Source organism: Scatophagus argus, chromosome 23 (genome assembly GCF_020382885.2).
Source record: "Scatophagus argus isolate fScaArg1 chromosome 23, fScaArg1.pri, whole genome shotgun sequence".
In the NCBI taxonomy this organism is placed as follows: domain Eukaryota; kingdom Metazoa; phylum Chordata; class Actinopteri; family Scatophagidae; genus Scatophagus; species Scatophagus argus.
Window position 1 is genome coordinate 14,687,945 of NC_058515.1, and position 25,385 is coordinate 14,713,329.

Genomic DNA, 25,385 nt, shown 5'->3' on the forward strand with positions numbered 1-25,385 from the left:
AGCTGCCAGTCTGCGCTGACGGGGACACAAACTGCAGCTCGACTGTCGCACCAACAACCTGCCGTTTGGTTCTTCCTGCTTTTTAAAACGTCTTGAAGCCAAGCAGAACATTTCAGCACTTTTTAGTCTCTGAAGTCGTTTCTGACTTGTGTGTGTTTTGTACTTTGAGAAAACAAACAAACAAAACATTTGCTCCTCGTGTTACTGTGAGCTAAGAAACTTGTTTCAACATCCTGAGAGTTTCAGTCATTTGTAATCAGTAAATGATTTGCTGAATGTGACATGAGAGATGACGTTATGTTAAAATAGTTATCTTAATTTTTATATTTTGTAAATTTTGTAAAGTCAATTTCTGGCCTTTTTTTAGTTTAGGTTACTTTTACTTGCTACTTTTTCTTTGCTGCTGTTATTATATTATTATATGTTACTTGTTTCTCTGTTTTCTGTGTGCACCAGTCACTAAGGTAAATTCTTAGTAATGTGAACCTCTTCACTGACATGACAATAAACACGACTGTGATTCTGATTCTGATAAAAGACTCGATGGACAAAGTTTTACGCTTTATTTTTCAATGTGCGTTGAGGCTTTGACAAAGTTCACGTCAGAATAAACCAAACACACACAGCACACACCTGCCCGAGTGTGTGCTTGTCTTTTGAGTTTTTCTACAAATCAAAAACAGGCTCAGACACGTGACTTTATCAATAAAACAAGAGGAAGGAAAAACTATGGCTGTTCTGCCAAACGACCACCAGGTGACAGGAGAAAGTGCGCAGAATGAGCCATCGGGTTAAAACTTCTAATCGAAAGTAAATTGTCAGCTGGACTTTCCGACATTTTCATGCTCTGCAGTCACCGTCTTTGTGAACGAGAGCCTTCACGGAACACATTTGTTTTGATAGCTGAGGTTATACTGTGGACAGAAAGCACCGAGGGACAAACGTGACTCAAAGTAAGCTGTGACTCTTATGTCTTATGATTCGTTCGGCGTTGTTGTTGTCACTGCTGGGTTTTGTTGTTGTTTTGTTTGTTTTGGTGAAAACGTCGCACAGAAACGAGCCGAGAGAAGCGGTGAATAAGTAATCCTGGGTGTGATGGTAACAAAAAGATAAACCATCTGATGTATGTGGATGATTTGGTTCTTTTTTATTAACTTAAATAAAGAGGCTCCACTTCCAGTCTTGTCGAACATCACTGGTCTCTCTTGTCGTATTTCTCAGTCCTCATCAGGTTTTAGTTTCCTCCAACAACGCAGTGTAACTTTGTATCACCTCTGATCCCTCAGAAGCGGTTCTTCCTCATCTGTCGGCTGCTTTTGGTCCGCACTCCTGCTGAAGGTAAACCAACTCGTCCTGTTACTGTTCATTTACTGTGATTATGAGCAGAAACGCCAAAGATCGTCTGGTTTGTGCGGTGGTCTTTGTGAACCAGCAGTTTGTTCATGTTGTGAAGATGTCAGTCGGTGTGTGTCGGTAACAGACGAGTTCAGCCTGAGGCTTCAGGGATGGTCGAGTTTCTTCTGTGTTTGGGTGACTGCTTTAAAAGGCTTAAAGGTTTGAACATCACGTCTTCCAGAAGCCACATGCTAACTACACGGAGAAAACTAAGTGATAACTGATAAACCAGGACGTGCAGTCAGGGGACAGAAAAAGAAACAATGGGCGGGGCAAGTGGACTGAGCGCCCGCCCCTTTTGCCATTTCTCTGTATGTGTCCAACATCCTGCTTGAAGACACGTTTATTATACAGTAATGTATTTCAGGTGTGTGTGTGATATTTAAGTCTCGTTGATCAGACAAAAATCCACAAGGAAAAGCTTTCAGTGAGGCCGGCAGTACATCTGCCTCACACACGGGGGCGATAGTGAGCCTGAGTTTAATACGTGGTTTACTTTGGCTAAAGTGAAAACAATGACAACCAAACAATACAATTCGCCAGTTTGTTTGTTTTTAATTGATTCATTTGATTCAACACCATTGGAATCTATTGCCTGTTTCTTGCCTATTGAGTGCACCAAACTGAAGAAGCAAATTAAGCAAATAAACCAGATGTGCCGAGACAGATGTTTCAACAAAGGGACTGAGGAAATCATACAAAGATATGTAGTAGCAGGATCAATAATATGAACCGACAGGTGGAGGCTGCAGAGACATGCCCAGGAAACTGGTGCCCACTTCAAAACTACATCCTGCTGTTTCATGAAGAAGCTGATTGTTGATATAAATTCAACAGGCCATAAAAACACTCACAGGGACAGAAAGGTGATTCATATACACAGTAAACAGGTCACAGTTTTAAAGCTAAAAAGTCAGGAACCGTTTGGGTCCATCAGGTTGGAGTCTTCAGAGCTTTGAGTGATCCTACGTTTCCTTTCCAGCTCACTTTGAGACTCCTGAAATGCACCGAACAAGTTGGACAGCAGGACACCTGAGCTCTCACCTGCCCGTCCTCAGCCATTCACATTCACATTAATCTATGGTTTCCAGGAGGACCTGACCGACACACCATCAGGTGGGACTTTCTCACCAGCTGCAGTCAATTTGCACTGAAACTGCTTTAATGTTGTTTTTGCTGAACATCACAGACCTTAAAGATGATCGTACTCCTGCTGCTGGTGGTCTAATCTGTCCTCTAATAAAAGTGTGTCCTCTCCGACAGGGACAGGATGGTCTGGGTTCTTCTGCTGGTCGTCCTCACAGCCTCAGTCTGTGGTAACAGCCGTCTTCATCTTCTGTTAATCTGCTGGTTGTTCGAGTGTCTGCTGGAGCTAAAAGCTCGACGTCTCAGCTCCACATGATGTCCCTCTTTGTCCCCTCTCTCGTCTGCAGGGATGTTTGCTGAGAGAAAGACTCCCACCGTGTATCAGGCGGAGGAGGACGACAACATCACCGTCACATTGGACAGTCATGACCAAACCGACTTGTCTCTCGCCAACATCATTTGCTTCCTCCAGTCGAAGCCTCTGAAGGTTTTGTATCAAATGAGTGTTGGTGCTGAGCTCCCAGAGTCTCAGCATCAGCAGTTTGCAGGACGGGTGCTCTGTGACGGAGACGCCCTGAGACGAGGACGAGTCCGACTTCACGTGTCCAGAGTCACAGCTGAAGACTCGGGAGATTACAGGTGTGATCTGGCTGCTGATTACGACAGGAAGGAGAGGAGATGGAGGCTGCTGACCACCGGTGAGAGAAGATAGGATAAGATGAGACTTTATTGATCCTCGAGAGGACATTTAGTGCTGACTCAGAAAAACTTGTTGTCCATTCCATCAAGTTTGGTTATATGGAACAGAAATGCTGTGTGTACTACTGCAGTAGTACTGTGGAATGGAAATGCTGCTGTAATACTAATGCAGATTCTCCTCATAGAGTATTTTGCCGTGAATGTGGCCCAAAGCAGTGATGTGTCTCTCAACCTGGCAGCTCCTCAAGGTGAGTCAACATGGTGAGCTGTTACCATGGTGACAGTGGAAAAATAGTGAAGCAGAATTCTGGCTTATGACAAGTCGGGTCTCATTTTTGTACTTTTGTCAGTTTCTGCCGGTTTTAACAACATTGTGCTTGATGAGATAAAGATAAAGTTCATTTTCTCCACCAGTTTTAAAATCTCTGCAGACTCGTGTTACACCAGCATTAACTGAAACCAGCTGGACGGACAAACCAGTGGTGGAACTGCACTCATTTTTACAGCTACATTTACGAGTTACTTGTCATAAAACACAGGCTTTGTGTCTTCATGCAGGTGCAAACCCCCCACCAGGAGGCCCACAGAGAAACATTACTGCTCCAATATTACTGGTGATTGTAATTTTTGCAGTTCTAATTTGGGCAACTGGACATCTGAGAGGACTTCTTCGTGGGATACGAAGGATGATACAAGTATGTCTTCTTTTGTGTTGTATTTATGTCAGTTTACGTTTCTGTGCTGTTTCTGTATCTGCACTCTCTGTCATCTCCACCATGCAGATGTAGGATGACGAGGGGTTTTGAGAAATCTGGCCCAGCTGAACAAGTTACGTCCCATCCCACAAACTGCTCCAGGTGTGAGTGCAGCGTGGACTGCGGGACCTGACAGTGGAAAGGCCACATGTAGCTCTATTATTCTCAGCCTCTACAAGAAGCCCATTTATTGTTTCTTGCTGCTTTGGTGTTTATTATTTATTATGCTCACTTGGCACGTTCAGCTTGCACCTTCGTGGCCTTGCTGTCCAAACAGGCACCTGTTCTTGATACACCTGATGCACCTAATACGATGTGTGCGAGTATTAGCAAAGTGGTGCTCAACCAGCTCATTTTGAAATGGTTATTGTAAGGCACAGTAAGAAGAAGAAAGAGAGTTTTAATCAAGATGTTATAACATCCTGTTCAGCCTCTATGAGACGCTTTGTGGTGGTAACGCAGACTGCAAAGGCAAACTGGGTTTTTCTTTTATCTCCAAATGAGGAAAGTTTAAAAGGTGTACTGAAAGCGATGTCATGCTTCTCTTGACTGATACAAACAATAAATGATTCTTGCGTTGTGGTTTTTATCAATAAAGCACAAAGACATTGGTGAAATGCGCCTTTTTATTCATTTCCTGTACAGCGTTTTCTACAAAAAAAGTGAAAAAATGTAAGTCAAAAAACTCTTAAAACGCACAAACACACCGTGAAACAGTTTAACTTCCATTTGAATTGTGCGTGAACGCACGTCGTACAGAAATCACCTGCTCACACCTTGCTTTGTGGGAGGCCTTTGGAAAACATATTTACAGTAACTGGCACTTTAAACATTTTGTCACAGAAATGCAGGGGTCATATAGTTTGAGAAATACGGTGGAAAAGATGGAGGCTCCTCCGGCTGGCTGGTCAGCTTAACCAGCTAACGGTTAGCTTGGTTCACGTCACCTGAGCTGACTGCACACCTGAGGACCGGAGCTCTCATCCAAACACACCACAACAACACACCGCGTCAGTTCAGACTCACTGACGGAGTGCGGGCGGACGGGAAGGTTTCACTGGATCTCCTGGTGACGGTGCTAAGATGAGGAGGAGGTGGAGGAAGAGGAGAAGGAGAAAGGAGAGAAGGGGAGGACCGAGGAAGGAGCTGCAGGGGAGGTGAGCAGCTGGTCGCACCACGCCGGGTCATCAAGGTTAATCTCAACGAACGGGTCACTGGAGCAAACCGCTGAGGAAACGACACAAAGGTTTAACAGTGAGACTTCAGGTTTGGGTATATTTTCCACTAAATATTTCGTTAAAAATATGTTGTTAAATCCACTCGTTTTCCTCACGTGATTCAACCTAAAAGACGTTCAGCCTGGCTTAGCACCCAAGCTAGAAACAGCTAACTTGGCTCCATCAAAGGTGCTTTTTAACCAAAAGAGAAATAAAACCAATGGTGGAAGAAGTACTCTGATCTCTTCTTCTCAAAAGCAGTACTACTATAGTGTAAAAACACTTAGAAATAAAAGTCTTGCATTCAAAATTTTAAGATTAGCATCGACAGGGAGGTCTGCTTCAGGTGTTCAGGTGGTAAAATTACTTATTATACTGTTTGACAATTAATAACACGTCATAAGTGATCATTTGATTAATATTCAATAATAATCTTGATCTCCAAAGTAACGAATGTCACTAAATGTAGATCAGTAAAAAGTGCACTTTGTGAATTTATCAGAAATTACTAATGAGTGTACATATTCTATAATTTAGCCTTAGTGTTAGCCTGCAGGCTAGCAGCTCCATTTTGATGTTAACGTGTCTGCAGCTGCTGTATTCGTTTCTTCATATTTACATCTTTTTGTTGTCCCATTCATTAAGTGTCCTTGTCCGTTTTGACACGCCTGTTGTCAACAGTTGTGATGTTACATTGGAGGTTGTTTTTAAACGCTGGCTGCTAACTGTTAGTCAGTGTGACGTTAGCTTACTGCAGTGCTAACAGTTAGCCTAAGTGAAAGAGAATGTGAGATGGAATGCTAATGGACCACTGGGGTTCAATAAAGGCCTGTTTGGAGATTCATGAAAATACTTTGGATCTTGTCTGTTAAATGTTAACAGGATTGTTTGATTCCATGTCACCCGCCAGGCTTCCTTTCTTTAATGATTATGATGTTGTTTATTTGGCATCTTACATGGGTTGTTGTTGTTCTCATTCTGCTGCTCGTCCCCAATGGCATCCAAGAGCATGTCGGTGCTGCTCAGCGGACCTGATGTCCTGTCGGCTGGGTCGTCCCCCGGTGAGGGACTGGTTGTACCGCTGAGCGAAGACTCCACGCCGTTTGGCTCTGGCTGTGCCTGTGGAGCTGCAGTGATGGCAGGGGTCGAAACAGAGCGGAGGGGAAGGTAAGGTTTGGGTTGTGTGTGGCAGTCGGCACGTTGTTACTGTGGTCTGCTTTTGATTAGGTTTCACCTTCTCTTTGCTTTGTTGTGCCAATCTCTTCTCTGCACTCTTTATTTTGTAGTTTTTGTAACTTTTGTAGTTCCACAACATTTCATTTCCTGTTGTGACAAACTCCTCCCTTTCTGTTGTGAAAACATTCAATTCTGGTGGCGTTTTGACGGACTGATCTAATTTATTAAGTGACTTTTACATTTTGCTTTTGAGGGATGAAAGTTTAAGGAATTATTTGACCAAGTTTCTAAATGCCATCTTTTCAGCAACTTCATAATGTTAAGTTCTGCTCCTGTCACAGTACCGTTCTCTCCATTGGAGCCCTTTTCCTCAGGCTGTAGAGTTGTACCATTGGCTACTGGAGGAGGTGAAAGGTCATCTCTGGTCACCTGATCATCATCGGGTGCTGGTCGAGCTGAGATACAACAAGCATTAGCCAAAACGCACACGTCGGGACGTGCTTGTAACAGGTACGCTATAGTCATTGGAAGGTAAGCACGCTCACCCAGGTCGTCCAGGTAGACTTGCTCAAAGGTGCCAGTGGGCTCGTTGAGATGGTCGACAGGTGTGGGACGCTGGAGGTCAAACGAATACGTCTGGGCGGACAATGAAGTGAATTAAAATGATTAATTATAAACACAACAGAGTCAGCCTTAGATAAATCATTGCGCCCTCTCTAACACCTCATGCCCTCACCCTGGCGGCTCTCCTGAGTAAGTAGAGGATGACAGACAGAGCAATGATCATCAAGATCATGAAAACCAGGATCACATAACCTACAGACAGAAAGACAGACAGCAAGTTTAGACATGCAGACAGACAGAGAGCAAACTACTAAAATCAGTCAACAAATACATTTGATTATAATGGAAGAATGGAGCCCCACGATGTTATTTACTGTAACAGCTCTTTGTTATAAAACACACAAAGTGGTTAAGGTCTAATGAAAATATCACTGAGAAAAAATAGTAAAACAAAATATTTTTCAGTTAACATAAGATGAAATAACATTTGACAATAACGAGTTGAGTTATAATATGAATTAAATTAGTAAGTAGTAAAAACGTCCTCACCCCAGGACGATTGATCCTGTTCATCAGTCAATGCTGAAAGAGACAGAAATGTGATTCAATTCAAACTAAATGGCACGTTTGCTGCCCCCTAGTGGAAAACAGAGCCAAAGACATTTAGAGACTGACAGCCTGAAGATCAAACCCTCTGCAGTTAACAGACTGAATCCCAGGACATTAAACAGAGCAGACATTACAGACTGACTGGATACCAATCATAAGAAAAGGCTGGAATGATTAATCAGAGCAGTTGCCGGTTCCTTTTCGTGTCTCAGCTCTCATCAAAATAATCAAAACTGTGATATCAAACATGATCTAAAGTGACGCGTAAGCCTTTGCATGTGTGTGTTTGGCAGTTTGAGTGTGTCAGAGTGTGTGTGTCTGCAGACTGTGTGACACACAGGAAGACAAAGTGAGGCAGATGATGTACCTGGCTTTGCTGAGGTAGCGGTTGTCGCTGTAGAAACCGGTGCGTCAACTTTGTCACCCTCCGTCTCGCTTCCTGGCGCGGCGCCTGAGGCCGTCGTCAGAGCTACCGTGCTGCCATTGACTTCCTCTATTGTTTTCAAGGTTTTTTCCTGTGATCAGAGGGAGATTTGAAAGCGTCACATCATTTAGATCCCTACGTTTGGTTTTTTTAACCCGCTTCAGGAAATGTTAGTGTGGAAACATTAAAATATGCTAATGAGCTAAAAACGTACCTTTAAGACTGGAAACCAGCTTGTGGGCTTAAAGCTGTTTACTGGCTCGCTGTTTCCTGTCTGTGTGCTAAGCTAAGCTCATCACAGGGTTCTAACGCTCTCTCACTTGTAGTTTAATAGGACCTTTTGAGCGGTCACAGCTACAGGTAGACCACGAAGCGAACCAGCTGAGGCTGGCGGCAGCTGTTACCTTTGAGGCCGTTGGAGGCCAGCTGGTTGCATTCGCTGTTGATTGATTCTGAGCAGCAGAGGGGGGCCATGGCGTGGGGAGGGTGGGTTCGTGTTTGATATCGTTCGCCGATGTCAGATGTGGTCCGTCTCCTGTCGCACAGCACAGGACAGAAGCAGGATGTGGTCACCACGTGTGAGGGGCGTCACAGAGCGACACAGTTAGTCACGGCCCAATAAAGTCCAACATTATTTTTGGACAAAACTAAAATGCTTTCCCTCTAAAAATCATCTTATAAATGATCAGATCACTTATCAATCAGGTCCATCGTCTCCATACCTGCCAACTTGGTGAGATCTGATGAAACAGTGGTTTCAGTTTGTCCTCTGCAAAGCAACGAAAATGCTAGAACTGAGACAGAAAGAGGGAGTGACGTTAATCCGCAGGGCCACCGAACTCCATGTGCTGCGTTAAGAAGGAAGGACGCTGGCCTCAGTGGACATTTAATTAGGATTCATATTGACTGTCCCGTCAGACTGAAGGAGGGCGAAGACAGACCATCAGTCAGAACAAATCATCCAGTAAAACAAGCAGTACCGCTCTGTCCTAGTACTCTGTCAGTACAGTGGAAAGCATCAGAATATCCTTGAAGTATCAAAAGTAAAACTACTCATTGTGTAGAGTAAGACAGAATTGTAATTATTGAACGTGTGTGTGGAAATGCTGTATTTCACTGGTTGTGTTGTTGCTGTGACTCTGCACACACACTCGTTGGTTGTTAGGAGGTGTTTTTGTCGGCCGCAGAGCTCTCAGTTTTACTTCACAGAAGTTCTCCTGCAGAACGTTTTCGTACATGTGAAAAAGACAAACGCTGGTGTGAAGGTGTGAGCAGAGACGAGAAGGACAGCACATCGTTAATGATGTCTTCACACACGTCTCTTCTCTACCGTGACCTCCGACCTTTGGTCCGTCTTTGATACCAGCAAGCAGAACGTTTGACTCACATTTTCTGTGGTTTAGCAAGTCAGACTTGCTGAGTTTGTCAGATAATCTCTCCCGCTGCAATCTAAAGAAATATATATTAAAGATGTACACATTAAGACACATTTGTAGTTTAATACTGAACAGGGAATATCACTAGATTGGATAAAGCCTGCATTGTTTTGCTTATTTAAAGTAGAGTAAGTGAGGCTGTCCTGTGTGGGAGAAAAGTAATTAAAATGAAGTTCTTAAAGGTTTCATGGACTGTTTCGCTTTTTTAATTTCCTGATAATTCTCGCTTGATCTTGGTAATTATTCACCTGTGTTGCAGCGCAGCTCTGTGCACTCTGTGTTACTTCCTGCACATGGCAGGGGTTCCTGAGTCCCTGAATGAGCCGTTAAGCCATTCAAGGACATTCAAGAGTCGATTTGACACAAAATCAAGGCCTTGAAGGTTTAGAGATTAGAGAATCCACTAGAACTTCTTGAGTGGACACGATCAGGATGAAACCGTGAGGCTTCTGTAGCGACTCGTGTCAACCCAATCTGAACTCGAGCCTTGAAAGATTTGAATTTTGCCGTGAGAGCGCGCCCTGACCTGCGTTTAAATGTAGTGTTCCTCCTTCCCTTTTTTCTTAAACTAATCAATGAATCGCAACGTGAACCAACGTGAGTAACCGAAGGTAAGTTTGAAGTGTGAGATGAAAGCAGCTGAACTCACCGAGGAAGCAGAGTCGAGTCCACGGCTTCATCGCGGTGATGAGTTCACTTTACTCTCGCTCTCAAGAACAGAAAAGGTTTTTAAAGATGGCTGGTGGTCATCAGCGAAGCTGTCGAGTGTCCTTTTATGTTCTTTATTTTGTTCCTTTTCCTCAGCGCTCTTCCAGTCCCTCCACTCTCACTTCTTGTCACTGACACTGAGCTTTGTGTTTGTCTCTCCTCCTCCCCCTCTCTCTCTTCCTCTCTCTGCAGCTCTTTCTCTCTCACATCCCGCCCGATGCTCACTTTGAGCCTGTCTGTTCTGTCTCTCTGACACAGTACATGACCTAAAGTATGTGGACACAACTCAGCGTTCCTCTAAACCAGTTTCACGTCTCAACAGGACACTTCAGCTCCTGTTCTGCACAGAGGACCGAACTCAATCCCCGTCCTGCACCTCTGGGATGAACTGGAGCAACGTCGGAGTTGTGTCTGAACGAGATTCAGATGCCTGCAGCAGCTTCGACCTCTGGTGAAAGACCAGAAGAAAGCAGAAGTATGCAGGCTGATGAGCTTGAATGTGAAGTGAGATGTTCAGGTACGGCTGCAACAGTCAGGTGGCCACATACCTAAATACAAAAATGTTCACCTCTTTTCTATTGCTCACTTTTTCTCTGCTGCAGCCTCTTTGTTTTCTCTACCCTCATCCTCTCCTCCCCTCCTTCCTTGTGTCTCTCACCCCCTCGACCCCCCCTTGCTGTCAGTCTCTCCCTCTACCCCCTAAATCTCTCTCAGTATCCGTCAGAGTTCAGGAACTGAGTCACCGACCGCAGTGCGAGCTCCACATCGACACAGGATGCTCGCTCTCTCTTTGGCTTTGTAGAGCTGTACAGCAGCGGTTTATTCTCACTCTGTCATGAAAACATAGCATGCAGAACAGGAGATCTTTAATGGCAAAGTGGCAGAGCTTTGACAGACTAAAAAGCAACATGAAAGCAGCTTTGGGTGACCCAGCTATTTGTTTTTGAGGATTTTGCTGATTTCAGATCAGACGAAGAGCTTCAGGCCTCTCAGGAGATGTGTTGTGTGCAGCAGCCTCAGTGGAGTTTGGTTTTGTTTTGAACTGTCTGAGTGATTGAAAGTAAAAGTCAGGTTTTAGAGGTGGAGGTCAGAGGTGACGGATGTACTCAGATCCTCCACTAAAACCTCAAAATGTAAACATGGGATTGAAGTCTTGATGAGACAGTCAGTACACAATAAAAGTGGAAAGAAAAGTGGCAACAACAAATAGCATTAATGAAATATGCAAGATATATATATATATTATATATAAGATATGAAAGAATCCACAGCACACACATTACAGAGCATGAGGAAACGGGACCGGTCTAAACAGGCGGGTTTTCACCCACGCAGACCCGGACGGAGAGCACGCCAGATGTTAGCACCAGCCACACTGAAGGCTCCATCAGGCACAGCGCAGAGCCTGCAGGGGGCAGCAGAGAGGAGACGGATGTCAGAGGAGCGTAGCGGGTGAGGAGGTGGGTGGACATTCGTTTTTAAACAGATTTAACTTAAAAGAACCCCTTCTGAAGTAGCGTGTTGTTCACAAACTAAAATATACCAACTACACTACAGATGTCACTACAGGTGACACCTGTAGACGAGACGAGAGCTGCTTGACCAAGAAGCTTCAGAGTGAACACAGGAGAGCGAGGTTACCTGAAGGGGAAACGAAGGAGGGATCAGCCCAAGGCGGCGAACTCTCATTTTCAGATATGACTAAGGTGCAGTTGAAATCACCACTGGAGGAGTCTGCATAGTCTTCATCCTTTTCAACATCATAAACACATCCCTTTGATAACGTGACTGCAGCACCTGCACAGGTGAATGACAGAAAGAGGAGAGAAGTTTGTCGGAGCACAGCAAAGGACGCCTTCTTACCACTTTGTGAGTCATTAACGCGAAGCTGTTGATCAGAATGGGCTGGGGCAGCCGTGGCCTAGAGGTTGGAGAAGCGGCTTGTGATCGGAAGGTCACTGGAAAAATTTGGGTTTGGTGGAGTGATCAATGCAAAAAATGCTCCCGCCCTCCATTAGCCGGCTGATGTGCCCTTGAGCAAGGCACTTAACCCCCCAGTATGCTCCCCGGGCGCTTGATGCTGCCCACTGCTCCTGTGTGTGTTTCACTGTGTGTAATTTGCTGGGTGTTGCATGTGTGTGTTCAACTCAGGATGGGTCAAATGCAGAAGACGAATTCAGTGTGTGTATGTAAAAATATATATACTGTCAATAAAGCTGATTCTTCTCCTTCTTCTTCTAAAAAAAATAAGAAAAGCTCGATGATTGGAGCTGCAGGATGTTTTGAGTCGAAGCAGCAAATCAGAAGCTGATTTTGTCTCAAACCATGATGCGGTTTCAGTCTCCTCATTGTCTTTGAAAGGGGCAGCAGTGACGATTCCCCAGCAGGTGTCAGCAAAGACGCCGTATTTGTACTTTTGCAAAATTCTGTTGGCGTCCCAAACGGCCAGGACAGCTCAGACACCCTGCAAAGCGAGGTGAGGGTGCTGACCGTGTGAAGAAGTTGCGGGAGACATTAGCTTCAGTTCTCTTTCTTCACGATGGGTAACTTCAGGGTCTAACAGACACATTCAGATTCAGCAGACTGAATGGAAAGAGATCTGATATCTGATGATGTGGTTGAACCACATGGTTGAGATGCCATCTCAAAACGAACACAGGAAAGATTTTTGGTTTGTTTCTCCCCCGACAGACTTACCGACAGCCCATACCAGCAGGTAAACCTTCATCACCAGCACCTGTCCTGGTCTGCTCGGTGAAAAGCCTCTTCAGTGAGTGTGTTCCTGGCGTCTGTCGCCTCGTATCTGAGCCCCGGTACACTACAGACAGGCTCCTTCAGACAGGAACCAGCAAACCACAATGTGTTGTGGCTGCTGCCTCAGCTAATATTCAGTGCTCAGCATGCTGTGTGCCATTTTGTTATTCAGTACTTTCAAGATCACATTCAAAATATGTCAGGTTTTGCAGGACCAGTAAGGTGTGTTTTGCCCTCCATTGTTGTGGTTTATGTCATCACCTCATTGTAATAAAAGGCAAATAAATTTAGGACCACATCATATTAATAACACAAATATAAAAAGAAAATAAAAATCTACAAATTCAGGATCTGAAGATCAGATTGTCAGAATCAGTTTAATTATTTCCATATCATTTTGGCAATAATTTATTCCAGAGGAAGAGAGACTGTAAGAAGAGACGTGTCCTCGCTGTGGCTGAGCTGAGCTTTACAGTTCAGTCAGCTCGCTGCATCCCATAATGTCTCCATGGTAACACAGTTTGTTGGAAGAGAGGCTTGTAGTGCTTTCACAGCACATAGGAAAAAGTATTACTGTTGCTTGGAGGTGTTTTTTCAAATCTGCCTTCTTTCCCACTTGACCTGAATGCAGCACAAGTGAACATCACAGGAAATAATGATTTTACGTAGAAAAAAAGACAAAACTGAAAGAAATTGGTCAACACAAATCACATAATTCACATTAACAACAAAGTGCGAATAAGATAGATCCAGATCTGACACTTAGAGATAAGATTTAAGATTCATCTGTGTTTCATTTTTGCATCTTGGTTTCTTGCACTAAAATCTCTGTTTAGGTTTAAAGTAAGGCTTTGTATGTACTGTGTGTGTGCATGTAAAGACACATCAGGAAGACATTTTAAAATGAGAAGACACAGCTGACCGCAGAGGTTCGCTACCTTTTGATTCAGTCAATGTTTTAAGTCAGGTTTGTTTAATGTTTTGTACCCAGTCTGAATTAAAATGGCCGCTACAGAAAAAAGGTCTGAAAACAAACTCCAAAGGGTTCTAATTTGTTCTACATCAACCAGCTGTGCAAAGTCTTCAGAAAAGAGCATATAAAAACTATTCGCATCAATCCCACAAATACAAAGAAAACACAGATTTATCTTCAGAATAATCTTCAAATCATTTTCACTGACATGTAAATATGCAGACGGGGACAAAAACAAAAATATTCAAGTGCAGCCAGGAGGATAAACATTGTGTACAAGTATGCATAAAACAGTATTATGTCACAATATCCACATTGATGGGATGTGTTGCATTGCAGCTCAGTGTGTCACATATGTGCATGTTGTGTGCTTTGAGAAGCCCTCAGTCTTCTGCTGGTGGCCACAGGCTTTACGCCGAGACACTCACGTTACTCCTCAGCAGAGCAGTCCAGAGCGATGCTGTGCTCCTGGGCCATGGCGGCCAGCTCCTTCAGGAACTCGGCGTACAGGATGATGGCGAACACTCGGCTCTTGGCTTGGGGGGCGATGGGAGGGCAGGGCGGCAGGACGCCGAGGGGAGGCAAAGCCAGAGCGTTCCTCAAGGAGCCATTAGGAAGAGATGGGTCCAGGATGATGTGACCGCCCTGAGACTGGAGGCACTCTGACACACACCAGGAAATGGGACAGTGAAGGCATCAGTATGTAACAAAGTGCTTGTTAAACTGTCAAACCCTGTCTGAAATCCTCTCCAATGATACCTCTTGTGATGATGGATTTTAAGGGGGGCTACTTTTGTTTGAATTCATTATGTTACGTCACTCTGCAGTCAGGCATTCGAGGTTGTGTGTGTTCATTTACCTCTAAACTTGCTGTCTTGGTCTTTCGCCAACAAGAACCTCCAGGCCTGAGTGACCAGGGCAGGATAGTCTGGCCTGGCTGCCACGTAGCGCTCTATCTGAGCGTGCACCGACACCAACACCTTCACATCCGCGGGGATATAAACACACACACACACAGTATCATCACTGAGATGTCTGAGACAACAGAGTCAGGAGTGAAGTCACACGTGCGTGGTGTGTGTGCGTTACCTGGTACAGTGTGCGCACGTTGGGTCGGTGGCGTGTGTCCGTGCCGAGCAGGAAGGACCTTAGCAGAGGTTGTGGGTACGACACCAGCTGGGCCAGGATTCCCGTCACCAGCAGGTTAACGGCGATGGAGTTTTCCAGAAGGTTCTCCAGCCGCGACAACAGGACGCTGATGAACGGACCTGAGGCATCATGGGAAACTACAGGTCATCATGACGTTACAGTATTAACTAAAAAGCTGTTTGACTACGGAGACACAGTCCACTGGAAGGACATAAAGTCACTTTCAGTTTTTGTACTGGACGTTTCCTGCTCTGTGAGGCTTCTGATTCGTCTGTGCTTGCAAACACACACCTGTAAATGGAACTCCATGCCTCCTGCCGTCTTTCTTAGTGCTGCTCGTCCTCTCCTCTCCTTCTTCTTTCTCCTCCGCCTCCTCCTCTGCCTCCTCCACCTCCTCCTCTCCTTTCTCTTCTTTGTCATCCCACGAGGAGCTAAAAACAAGTTCTTCACCAAATATTTCCTCCTCCTCCTCCAGTTTTTGCCTCAGTGCTCTGACACGCTTTCTGAATGTGCTGTCATCTGTGATGTCATCACCATCTGGCTCCACCCCCAAAGAGAGCATGAGCTCATGGTATTGGGACAGGAAGTCGTTGTTATTCATGACTTTGTTGTCAGGAAGACTAGGAGAAACCAAAAGCTCGTGTGATTCAGACTCAGGATGTCCGTTGGGTAAAGCGTTTGTCACAAAACACAGTGTGGGATGTTGTGCGTTGTGGTGTGTGTGCTGCTGGTGTGGTGCATTCAAGTGGTTTATGGTAGCTGTGAAGTCGGTCGCTTTGCAGCTTTGCTGTACTGTTTTGCAGTCTTCATCAGTATCATCACCTTCGTTGATGATGTGATTCTTAGCATTGAAGCCATTGGTGAGAAACTGACGTCCCTGTGGCTCTCCTTGTACATCTGTCCTCTTTGTCTCATCTTCCTCCTTCCTTTCCCATGTCTGCCATCCACACTCATCACTCCTCCTCTTCACCTCCTTCCCACAATCCTCACTCCATCTTCTCTCCTCTTTCCCTCCATCCTCGCTCCTCCTCCTCGTTGACATTATACTGTTAACTGTCTCTATCACGGTCCTCCCTGCTGTTGTCACCGCTGTTGTCATTGCTGCTGTTGACAGTCGTTGGCTGTTTGAGACGCTTCCGCGTGCCTGTCGGTTTGCTGCCATAATCCGCTCCAACATGGCCGCCTTTGTGTCCTTCTGGGCGACAAGATCGTAGACCAGAACATCATCCTGAAACTCTGATTCCTCGACATACGAGCCATGCACCAGCTTGGTCGCAGTACGCTGCATCTCCTGGATGTGTTGAGGAGGTGCAGGTGTGGAAGCGCACCTGTCCGCCTCCACGGTCACGCTGCCATTCGCCAGCACCTTGTTTAGCATCCCTGATGAAAAAGAGGGGTCGTCGTCTGCAAAAATGTCATCCCACTCCAGCTCCAGGGCAGAGCTGGCTCGTCCTGTCTGGTAGCCTGTGGAGACGGTGTCTGAGGAGGACAGGGTGGGGGAGAGGGCCAAGGGGGGAGGAGTGATGACCAAAGAGGAGACGGAGTCGCTCTTGACTCGGCGTACGATCTCCTCCTCATCGTCTATGTCGTCGCCAGGTGTGTCAGATCGGTATTCTTGAGGCGAAGGGTTGATCCCGTCATACGGAGCCGACCAGAGCCGACATGCCCTGCAGAAGAATTGCAGAGTGAAAGTGAGCTTTCAGGGACATCAATCTAAATGTTGAGGAAGTTGTTATTCTGTAGTCATCACATTCTCTAACAGAGGACACTTGAGACCGACCTGTGGGAAGTGGAGATGGCCTGGCGGGCGTCCCAGAGGTAGTGGAGGTAGTTTACATCCATCAAAAAGTCTGAACCCCGACAGTAACCAACACTGTCTGACACCGACAGATCTGACACAGACACAGAGTTTGAACCACATTTGTTCGACTTTGTGTGTGTGTGTGTGTGTGTGTCTGTTGGTCATGCTCACCTGCTCCTTTGGGCCAGTGGATGTGCTCCAAGTGTGAGCTTGTGTTAGTGTTGTTGAGGTTCTCGGGGCACCAGGAGGGCATGAGGCGCAGGAAGGAGGCGGCGCTGGAGGAGTAACAGTCTCTCTGACTGAGGGAGCGGCGCTGCTTCCTGCTCAGGTGATGGCAGGGAATCAGATACCTGAGGACACACGCAAACATCCTGTTTGTTTCCAGCACAACTGTGGTGCACGCCGTCAGACTACAAACTAGATGAGACGGTCCAGACCTGTCAGACTGACCTGAACACCAGCTGCAGCATGACGTCTTCACAGAAGAGACCAATCAGAGTCCTGAACAGAGCCAGGGACACAGTACCCAGCTGATGGACACGCACACACACAGTTTAAGCTCACTTCCTTCTTATGAGTCACAGATCATCAGGCAGTGCATTGGAGCTCATGGTGGGTGTTACCTGAAAAGGTGTGTTGACCCTGCTGACCAGTGTGTCCAGGATGTGCACGTTGTCATGCGTGTGCAGCAGGATGAAGGACAGGAAGGTCTGCAGGAGGGCGGGTTCGGGGATGGAGCGCAGGAACAGATCGAGGTACGCCGTGGTGGTCATCACCTCCTCTACTGTCAGCTGCGAACACATTAATGCTCATGTAAACATCAGTGTGATTACATTTTTAAAAAAAATATTCAATCTGCATCTAAATTTTACATAAGCTGCGTTCAAGTCTGGAATTACTGTAAAACTGTCTGTCAACAAGAAAACGACAAGCTTCACATGAGCCCTGTGGTGATGACAACATGTAGGACACGTGGAGGATCCTGTCCGTGTCAGAATCGCAGGACAGGAAGCCCAGAAGCCAGCAGGGTTCGGTACCTTGTGCAGAGCAGGAGCCAGCACAGGCACCAGGAAGCCGTTGTAGATGTAACCCAGCAACTGAGACCGGATGGAGGGATGAGCGACCTGAGAGAGACGAGTACACAGCGAGTTGGCTGTTAGTGCTGGTCACTGTGTGTGTGTGTGTGTGTGTGTGCGTGCATTACCTTGGTAACCGCACTACAGAAGTCCAGCGAGTGCAGGAAGTGGACGAGAGCTGGAACCTGTTGACCCAAACACTCGGTAAGTGACATCATCATTCATTCATCCATTAATTCAGTCATTCACTCATCTATGAATGTGTTTTTTCACTCATTCACTCAGAAATGTACTCACTCATCACCTCAGTTAACCTTCTTCATTAATTGATACAACTGAATGGTTAGCATGCTACCATTAGCATTTAGCTCAAACTAGGCTAACTTAACACTTTTCACCAGCTTCTTGCTTCATGCTCAAAAATGTTATTTCCACACACACACACACATACACACACACACACAACCTCCTTTGTTCCCTCTCTCTTTCTGCCGCCCATCTGTTCACTCGTTCTGGGTCCATTCATTCACTCCTCGTTTCGTTGTGGTGGTCGTCGTGGTTTACCTGCTGCCAGTCAGCCTGGTCCAGGCAGTGCCAGTCTTCACTGTAAACCTGCAGCCGGGCAGGGAGAGACGAGTACAGACCAGACAGACCCGTGGCCAGCACCTGTAAGCACACACACACACACACAGGTTAGCAACAACACACAGAGGCTTTAGTGGAAATTAAATTCCACTGCAGATTAGTATGTTCTTTTTATAAAGTCCGAGGAGAGACAGGAAGAGAAGCACTGATTAATTTAACATTATTCATAAACTCAAAGAGCCTTTAAAGGAATAGTTTGGGGGAACATTTATGATGCATATTTTCTTATTTGAGAGTTAGATGAGAAGATCCATAGCCCCCCATATCTGTACTGTAAAACTGAGAAGATTAGCCTAGTATAAGGTAGCTAGCTTAGCATCCACATACCCACACCTCTACATTTCACTTACTAACTCCTAGCTTCAGATTGAATATTGAAATCTGAATGAGACGTCTGGGCAAGAAAGCAAATCAATACGCAGAACTGTATTCCTTTTAGTAAGAAGGGAGACTGAAGGAAAAGAGAGGAGGAAGCAACATCAACAGCAGCAGTCTTGTTAACGATCAGACAACTGTCCAATCACGTGGAGCCTTACTAATCCCTCTCAGTGTAGGAGCCAATCTCTTGCTGGTTTACTAATCTGCTCTCGACATAAAGATTGAGGTCAGAGTGTGGTTATGTGGGCTTAAATCTGACACACACACACACACACAGGTGGCACGTGCTCGGCCTTTCACATACACACCCCCTCCCTCTCTGTCTCTCACACAAACTTACAGTCATGGAGCTAACATGGCCGACACAGCAAGTGTGGACGCGTGTAATCAAAATAAACGTGCTTCATCTCTCTCCTCTGTCTCCTTCTTGTCTCTCCCTCTCATCTCCTCCGTCTCCCTCTCTGTCTCCCCCAGTCTCCCTCTTGTCTCCCCTCGTCTCTCTCACACTGATACTCCCTGAGGAAACAGTACGAGCTTGTCTGTTTATTACATAACTTGTGATAATGAGATTACAAAGCAGAGGGGAGATGAATTGAGAGCTGAGCCAAAAAACTACAAAGTCCGCTCACTGAAACAGCCACTTCATTCATTTAAAGATGTGTGTGGAGGAGTGGGTTCTCAGAAGGCCCCTGCAGGCTGTTAACCAGATGATTTACGCTGACTTTTCAGAAAGAGAACTGAAGTGTTTTTCCTGCTTGCACGCGCTCAGGACAGCACACGCTGGTGAATTCACATCTGCTGAGCGATCCTGAATAAATACTTGGCATTTCTGAGACCAGCAGACCTGAGACGGCCATGAAACAGCAGACGGTGTGAAGGGGAGCCATCTTGGAATGAACCGTCAAGGTTCAGCGACGACGGATATGTCTGTCCTCGGTTTGATGTTTGGCAGGCTGTGTGTGTGTGTGTGTGTGTGTGTGCGCTTGTGCTTGTGCTGGAACTTACAGGACAGAAGTATGTGTTTTCGGCGATGTGCTGGGCGACACGAGAATCGGAGGCCGACAGCGACATGATGAGCAGCAGAGCATCTCTGGCCTGCTGACCGACCGAACCCTGTCTGAGGGACAGAGAGGACGTGAGGGGTCCGTCTGAATGTGTGTGTGTCCGTGTGTGTCTGTGTGTGTGGACCTACCTGTGTATGTACGGTATGAGCAGAGAGAAGAGCAGGAAGTTGGCGGCTCCCTGGTCCTCACTGGTGTGGAAGAACAGTTCCAGCACTGACGGATCTTTGACCAGAGCCACGCAAAGCTGGTTCAGCAGGAGGACCAGCTCGGCCTCCACCACTCCACCGCTGCCTGGAAGGGTGGGGGTGGACAGGTGATTAACTACACAGGTGGCTCAACCAACACCAGGACTTCTGCAAAGTTTGTCTTTAACTTGATTGGTTACTTTGAGCAGAGGAGAAAGAATCCACAATAATGATCCTATAATAATGAGTGAGGCAGCAGGGCACCTGCAACCTTCTGTAGATTCTTACTTTTTTATTTTAATTTAAAATTAACTTGCCTTCATGTTAACCACATACTGAAAAAGTAGTTTTATAAAATGCTTGTAAATGTTGTTTGGAATAGTTTAGCATTTTTTTGGAGTCTGCATTACTCGTAATCTGTGTAACATGCTAGTTTTATTTTGTTTGATTAACAATACACGTTTCCAGCGTGTGTGCTACGCTAACATCATATTTAATGCACAGATATGAGAGAGCCTTAGCAATAAAGTAATGAAGCTTATTTCCCCAAAGGTCTGTTTACTCGCCAGCAGCTCACCCGTCCCGGCTCCAGCGCAGGAGGCCAGCAGCATCATGAGTGGGCGTAGAACTGGTTTGTGGTGCAGCAGAGGCTGCCTGGCCTGAGACAGAAGCATCTGGTACATCCTGAGCTGCTCCAGCTTCATGTCCTCTGTGAACTGTCTCCTCAGGCTCCACAGAAACAGCCTCTCCATCACGCCCTCCAGGACCACGAACTCCAGGATGGGACCCATCGCTCCCCCTGGGAAACGGAGCGCAACACACGTGAAGCCAAACACAACACAGCGGCGTGATGACGCATGTGGTTTTGTTTTGTCTCCTCACCCTGCCCCGCCTCCTCCTCCATCAGCAGGAAGAGCATATGCTCCACGTAGTTCTGGACGGCGCTGGCCTCGTCGGCCGGGATGGGACCCAGACGTAATGTTCCAGAGCTGCCGCCAGCGTGGCCGGAGAGGAAACTCAGCGCGCTGATGCCGCTCCGCCCCGGCTCGTGTTTCTCCAGGATCCTCACTACCTGCAGACACACGCACATCGGGGACGTCTTCACCGTCAGGTACACTTCCACCCACCTGCTTTTAATTTCAGTTTGCATCTAAAATACAGAATGGAAACGCTGGGAGAAACGATGACAGACAGGAAGCGTGTGCCAGCCGGGCCCCCAGTGAAGAGAGGGAGTTCAAACTGCTTAAAATCAACTGAAATGAAAAACAGCTTTTAGATTTTGCAGCTTTCATATTCACACTTGACTTCCAGCTTCAGAGAAACTCATCATCAAAAGGAGTTTAATGGGCAGCAGAGGAGAGATCGCTGTGGGACGGGGTGCACAACAGATGAATACATGAGTGGAAAGACAAGAATGTGATTCACTGTCTGCACTTGTGTTAACCTTTGACCTCGGCTGCTTCAGACGAGGACCACACATACACACACACACACACACACACACACACACAATACGTTTGTACAAACACAGACGTGGAGTGTGTGTGGGTTTTCTTGGCGAACATAGAGAGGGTTTGTTCTAAATGGATCCTGTGTTTAAGGGCCAAAGTCTGGGTCAGTAACACACACACTCACACTCACACACACACACACACTCACACACTCTGTGTCTGCCAGCCATTATGAGGAAAATAGGACAGACTGAAGAGACAGAGTGGTGAAAAACAACAGGACACTGTGTTTATCTGGCAGATGTGACTGATTGATTGGTTAGCAGAAGAGTCGATCACCTGAGCCCAGTGGTTCTTAAACACAATCATACAGGTCTCGGGGTCCACCCCTCTCAGCGTGAGGGACTTCTTCCGGTTGCCCCCGACAACCACCGATGCCATCATTTTGATTGGCGGTCCGGTGGCTACAGCATGTTCCTCCTCAGTGTGTGGGGTGGTGGACGTCGAGCGGGAGGATCAGGCTTCCTCCCTGGGCTTGGTGGGCAGCTTCTGGCCTGGCGGAGGGGGACAGAGTGGATCAGTGTGACCCCTTACAAAACCTCCCTACCCTGTGTCATGTGTGTGTCAATGCAGCATAGCAAGGTGGTGCGTTAATGTGTCAGCCACAGCAAACTGAGGAGAATGTCAATGGGATTGTCGTCTGTCAGCTGGATCGCTTGTAAATTCCTGATTTCTGACTTTGAAGTGAATGCAGCGTAAGGTCACTCTCAGCCAATCAGTAATCGGCTGTACTTCTCCTAATGCTGACAGAACGACGCTCTCCCTCTGCTTCTGTCCTAAAGGAGCCCAGGCAGGAACAGGAAGTCAGGGTCGTCAGCGGCAACGAGCAGACAGGAAAAACATGGGACATGTCTGCGTCCCACCCAGGGCGTTCCGGGACATTCCATGAATTCCCACCAGAGATCTCCAGGAATCCTTCAACAGGATACCCACCTCTGCTGCTGCTGCTGTGACGACATGGACGAGCGAGCCTGCTGCCTGAGAGAGAGAGAGAGAGACGAGGGACAGGTTGTCAACTGTCTGGCTGGCTGGCTGGCTCACACACACACACACACACACACACACACACACACAGAGTTAACAAATCCTTCACCATCTGGGCCTTTAATCTCTATATGTGTGTAGGGCAAACAGTTGGATTTTGGTCCAATTTCCTGTTTGGACCATCAAGTTGTTATTATAGTGTGTGTGTGTGTGTGTGTGTGTGTGTGTGTGTGTGTGTGTGTGTGTGTGTGTGTGAGAGAGAGAAGTAATCTGAGATGAGACAGTGATGTTTAATCCCAAGCCACCACAGTGTGTGTGTGTGTGTGTTTTAAAGTCAGACAGTCACATGCCATCACACAAACCAGGGATTAAACACACACACACTGACCCGAGGTGTTTCTGACCTGTTTTTTTCCCCCCGTCTTGTTTTTTAAGGGCGTTTAGCCGATTGAGTTTTAAATGAATTGCGATGACGATGCGCTGCAGATGTGGACTGATGTGGACATCAAACCTGCAGCCTCTCAGCTACACTTCGGTCTTTAATGTTTTTGCTCGGGTAATGAGACAGAGAAACTGGACTTCACGTCCAGAAGAGAAAGCAAACGTTTTAATCTGCTCCGTCGACAGCAGCTGCTCGATTCTCACAGAAAACCACAGCTTCTAAACAGCAGACGTATGCTCAGGAAGTCCTCACACCAACACGGCAGATCAGTCCGCGCTTTCCAACACTTCTTACTGTTTATACTTATATAAATATCAGTGAAAAATGCCATAAGGCTCCTGTTTGTTTCAACACCCTGAACACACCACCACAGAGTGTGTGTGTGTGTGTGTGTGTGTGTGTGTGTGTGCAGGTCACAGAGGGTCACTGAGCTGCACCGTCTTAATGCTTCTTGCATCACACACCTCACAGGTGGACCAGCATTACTCAGCAAAACTCTCCCTCACACACACACACACCCACACACACACACACACACACACACACACACGATGCAGTAGATTAAAGCAGAACAGCACACTTATGGAAATATAACAGCCTTATTAAATGTGTTTCTTGTCTGTTTCTCCACTCTCTTCTGGACGGGTGTGAGGTGTTTCTGCTGCACTTTGCTTCAGTTACATTAACACTGCTTGTTTCTGTGCTGAGCTCTGTGTTTTGTGTGCTCTCTTCTGTGGATTTAGTTCAGTTTAAATCCACCTTTGCCCAGATTTGATTTCTTATTTGTGTCTCATGTCTGTGTTGTGGTCCACACTCTCTCACATTGCGTGTTTCTTTTCTTTTATCGGTTTTTCTCCCACTGGCTGAACGTTTATCTTCGGTTTGACTCGGGACGTTTCTGTTGCTTCTAGCTTGAAACATTTCGTTGTTCCTCCTGTGATTTTCTTCTGTCAGCTGGCTGTTAAACACACCTGAAGGGCTGTGCGGGTGTTTTAAGAGCCTCTGGTGAATCACACACTGATTCCCACCGTATTTTCTGTGCTTTACGGGCTGAACTGCACCTGCGCTGTAAGCTAACACACTCACCTCGGCTGAAGGAATGTCCGTCTGTCCAAACTGTTGCTTCTTCTGACAGAAAAGAACAACAAAGTAAAGTGAAGTAGTTTTAAAGTCTGTTAGAGTCCAAAAAACGTCTTTAAATCCGGAGAGGTTTTTTCGTTTGTTTGTTCATAACCGGATGCTTTAAGTCGTTTCGGCCCGTTTCTGACCGCCGCTCCGCTCCTGACCGTTTAAGCCGCTCAGCCGTCAATCACCGCGCTGCTGGCTGCTAGGTAACCACGTGACCCCGCCCATCCAGACAGTAGACCACGCCCCCAGGGAGGACGCGTACATTTACTGTGATTGTACACACCGTTATATCTCCACATGTACTTGAGGTACAGTTTGAAGCACTTGTACTTTTAATTCAGTATTAGTATTTTCATTTTCTGCAGCTTTATGCTTCTGCTTAACAACACTTCGGACAAATTTAGTTTCATAATACAAAATACAAGCAACAAATAAATTCTGATATGAATACTATGGATTGACATAAAACTTCATTGATTCCTGAGGAGAAATGCACAAACTACACGGCAGATATAAATTAGTTAAAACACCTTTTAAAGGCTTCAGCATTAAACTGATGAAGACATTTATGCATCAATAATTATAATCCATTTATATAATAAATATTCTGATATGTGCACGTTCGCATACTTTGGTACTTTTACCAAAGTAAAACTGTAAATGGATGACTTTTGCGTGTAACATAGTATTAGTGTAGTTTTGTTTTTAAAAGCAAATGTACTCAGTGATTATTTTCTCCAATAAAGGAACTTTATTGGAGAAAACAATAAAGTTTTCAGCTTCAGTCGCCTTGGGGTTGAGAAGATAATGACTGACTTGTCATATTTGGGTGAACTGTTCCTTTAATGGTTGATTGGTTTATAAAAAATAGTGAGAAATGCTGGCACAGTTAACTTTAAAATGAAATTGTTTATCATGTAGGGACATGACACCAAAATAGAGATGAGTTCCCATAATGTGAGAACTCACACACACACACACACACACACACAGTGTATCCCTCCTGCTGGGTGATTCTGTTAACGAGGCCCCGTTAATCACCGTGGAAACGCAGATCAGAAGCTGGTGTTAAAGGACAGCAGGATCCCAGGCGGTTCAACAGCGACATCGTCTGGTCAAACCGTTACATTACTTCTTAATTGTGTGGTTTTTGTTTTAATTATTTAATTGTATTTTAAATCTCCTGGGAAAAGCTCTCGTTCAGCAGCAGTTGTGCGTGGATATTT

At 45.9% G+C, this 25,385-nt stretch overlaps 3 protein-coding genes and 2 long non-coding RNA genes across 15 annotated transcripts; 3 read left to right on the plus strand and 2 right to left on the minus strand.

Moving 5' to 3' along the window:
* The first annotated feature begins 659 nt into the window (after nucleotides 1-659).
* On the plus strand, nucleotides 660-4,552 carry LOC124054755. Of its 5 annotated transcripts, XM_046381120.1 has the most exons (8): nucleotides 660-953; nucleotides 1,222-1,338; nucleotides 2,378-2,511; nucleotides 2,659-2,711; nucleotides 2,829-3,179; nucleotides 3,366-3,428; nucleotides 3,739-3,875; nucleotides 3,963-4,552. In XM_046381120.1, exons 4-8 carry the CDS (start codon nucleotides 2,666-2,668, stop codon nucleotides 3,966-3,968), a joined length of 603 nt encoding a protein of 200 aa, XP_046237076.1. In that variant the 5' UTR covers nucleotides 660-953; nucleotides 1,222-1,338; nucleotides 2,378-2,511; nucleotides 2,659-2,665; the 3' UTR covers nucleotides 3,969-4,552. The 5 variants fall into 5 exon arrangements, with proteins under 5 accessions (XP_046237076.1, XP_046237077.1, XP_046237078.1 ...); XM_046381121.1 differs by lacking the exon at nucleotides 2,378-2,511; XM_046381122.1 differs by lacking the exon at nucleotides 2,378-2,511 and having other exon boundaries at nucleotides 1,270-1,338.
* On the minus strand, nucleotides 4,548-10,264 carry LOC124054735. Its single transcript, XM_046381084.1, has 10 exons — nucleotides 10,011-10,264; nucleotides 8,648-8,719; nucleotides 8,330-8,460; nucleotides 7,869-8,016; nucleotides 7,442-7,474; nucleotides 7,065-7,144; nucleotides 6,874-6,964; nucleotides 6,673-6,783; nucleotides 6,109-6,279; nucleotides 4,548-5,162 (listed from the first exon to the last, which is right to left on the minus strand). The coding sequence occupies exons 1-10, from the start codon at nucleotides 10,039-10,041 to the stop codon at nucleotides 5,014-5,016; spliced, it is 1,017 nt and encodes a 338-aa protein (XP_046237040.1). The 5' UTR covers nucleotides 10,042-10,264; the 3' UTR covers nucleotides 4,548-5,013.
* LOC124054768 lies at nucleotides 5,057-12,882 on the plus strand. 7 transcript variants are annotated; one of them, XR_006842464.1, is made up of 6 exons: nucleotides 5,057-5,189; nucleotides 6,159-6,319; nucleotides 6,670-6,838; nucleotides 10,392-10,586; nucleotides 11,405-11,529; nucleotides 11,627-11,768. It is a non-coding gene; the product is annotated as an uncharacterized LOC124054768 (long non-coding RNA). The 7 variants fall into 7 exon arrangements; XR_006842463.1 differs by lacking the exon at nucleotides 11,627-11,768 and adding an exon at nucleotides 12,761-12,882 and having other exon boundaries at nucleotides 5,064-5,201; XR_006842465.1 differs by having other exon boundaries at nucleotides 5,064-5,201; nucleotides 10,262-10,586.
* A 293-nt stretch (nucleotides 12,883-13,175) lies between these two features.
* On the minus strand, nucleotides 13,176-24,363 carry LOC124054696 (FHF complex subunit HOOK interacting protein 1A-like). Its single transcript, XM_046380995.1, has 19 exons — nucleotides 24,118-24,363; nucleotides 22,539-22,583; nucleotides 21,885-22,099; nucleotides 20,977-21,166; nucleotides 20,672-20,893; nucleotides 20,038-20,200; nucleotides 19,851-19,962; nucleotides 18,387-18,488; nucleotides 17,951-18,007; nucleotides 17,784-17,870; nucleotides 17,370-17,537; nucleotides 17,197-17,276; nucleotides 16,918-17,096; nucleotides 16,726-16,837; nucleotides 15,237-16,612; nucleotides 14,886-15,064; nucleotides 14,656-14,776; nucleotides 14,225-14,458; nucleotides 13,176-13,444 (listed from the first exon to the last, which is right to left on the minus strand). Exons 3-18 carry the CDS (start codon nucleotides 21,987-21,989, stop codon nucleotides 14,226-14,228), a joined length of 3,486 nt encoding a protein of 1,161 aa, XP_046236951.1. The 5' UTR covers nucleotides 21,990-22,099; nucleotides 22,539-22,583; nucleotides 24,118-24,363; the 3' UTR covers nucleotides 13,176-13,444; nucleotide 14,225.
* LOC124054776 lies at nucleotides 19,959-22,603 on the plus strand. Its single transcript, XR_006842475.1, has 3 exons — nucleotides 19,959-20,222; nucleotides 20,647-21,205; nucleotides 22,388-22,603. It is a non-coding gene; the product is annotated as an uncharacterized LOC124054776 (long non-coding RNA).
* Nucleotides 24,364-25,385: the final 1,022 nt, after the last annotated feature.

Excerpts from the sequence above, each read along its gene's own strand:
- LOC124054696 (XM_046380995.1), bottom strand. The coding sequence starts at position 21,989 with ATGATGGCATCGGTGGTTGTCGGGGGCAACCGGAAGAAGTCCCTCACG. Across the intron at positions 18,489-19,850 it reads AAAACACATACTTCTGTCCT|GTGCTGGCCACGGGTCTGTC; the intron begins GTAAGTTCCAGC and ends GTGTGCTTACAG. Across the intron at positions 16,613-16,725 it reads GCCATCTCCACTTCCCACAG|GGCATGTCGGCTCTGGTCGG; the intron begins GTCGGTCTCAAG and ends ATTCTTCTGCAG.
- LOC124054755 (XM_046381120.1), top strand. The coding sequence starts at position 2,666 with ATGGTCTGGGTTCTTCTGCTGGTCGTCCTCACAGCCTCAGTCTGTG. Across the intron at positions 2,712-2,828 it reads CCTCACAGCCTCAGTCTGTG|GGATGTTTGCTGAGAGAAAG; the intron begins GTAACAGCCGTC and ends TCTCGTCTGCAG. Across the intron at positions 3,180-3,365 it reads ATGGAGGCTGCTGACCACCG|AGTATTTTGCCGTGAATGTG; the intron begins GTGAGAGAAGAT and ends TTCTCCTCATAG.
- LOC124054735 (XM_046381084.1), bottom strand. The coding sequence starts at position 10,041 with ATGAAGCCGTGGACTCGACTCTGCTTCCTCG. Across the intron at positions 8,720-10,010 it reads GACTCGACTCTGCTTCCTCG|TTCTAGCATTTTCGTTGCTT; the intron begins GTGAGTTCAGCT and ends TTTCTGTCTCAG. Across the intron at positions 6,965-7,064 it reads TACTCAGGAGAGCCGCCAGG|ACGTATTCGTTTGACCTCCA; the intron begins GTGAGGGCATGA and ends TTGTCCGCCCAG.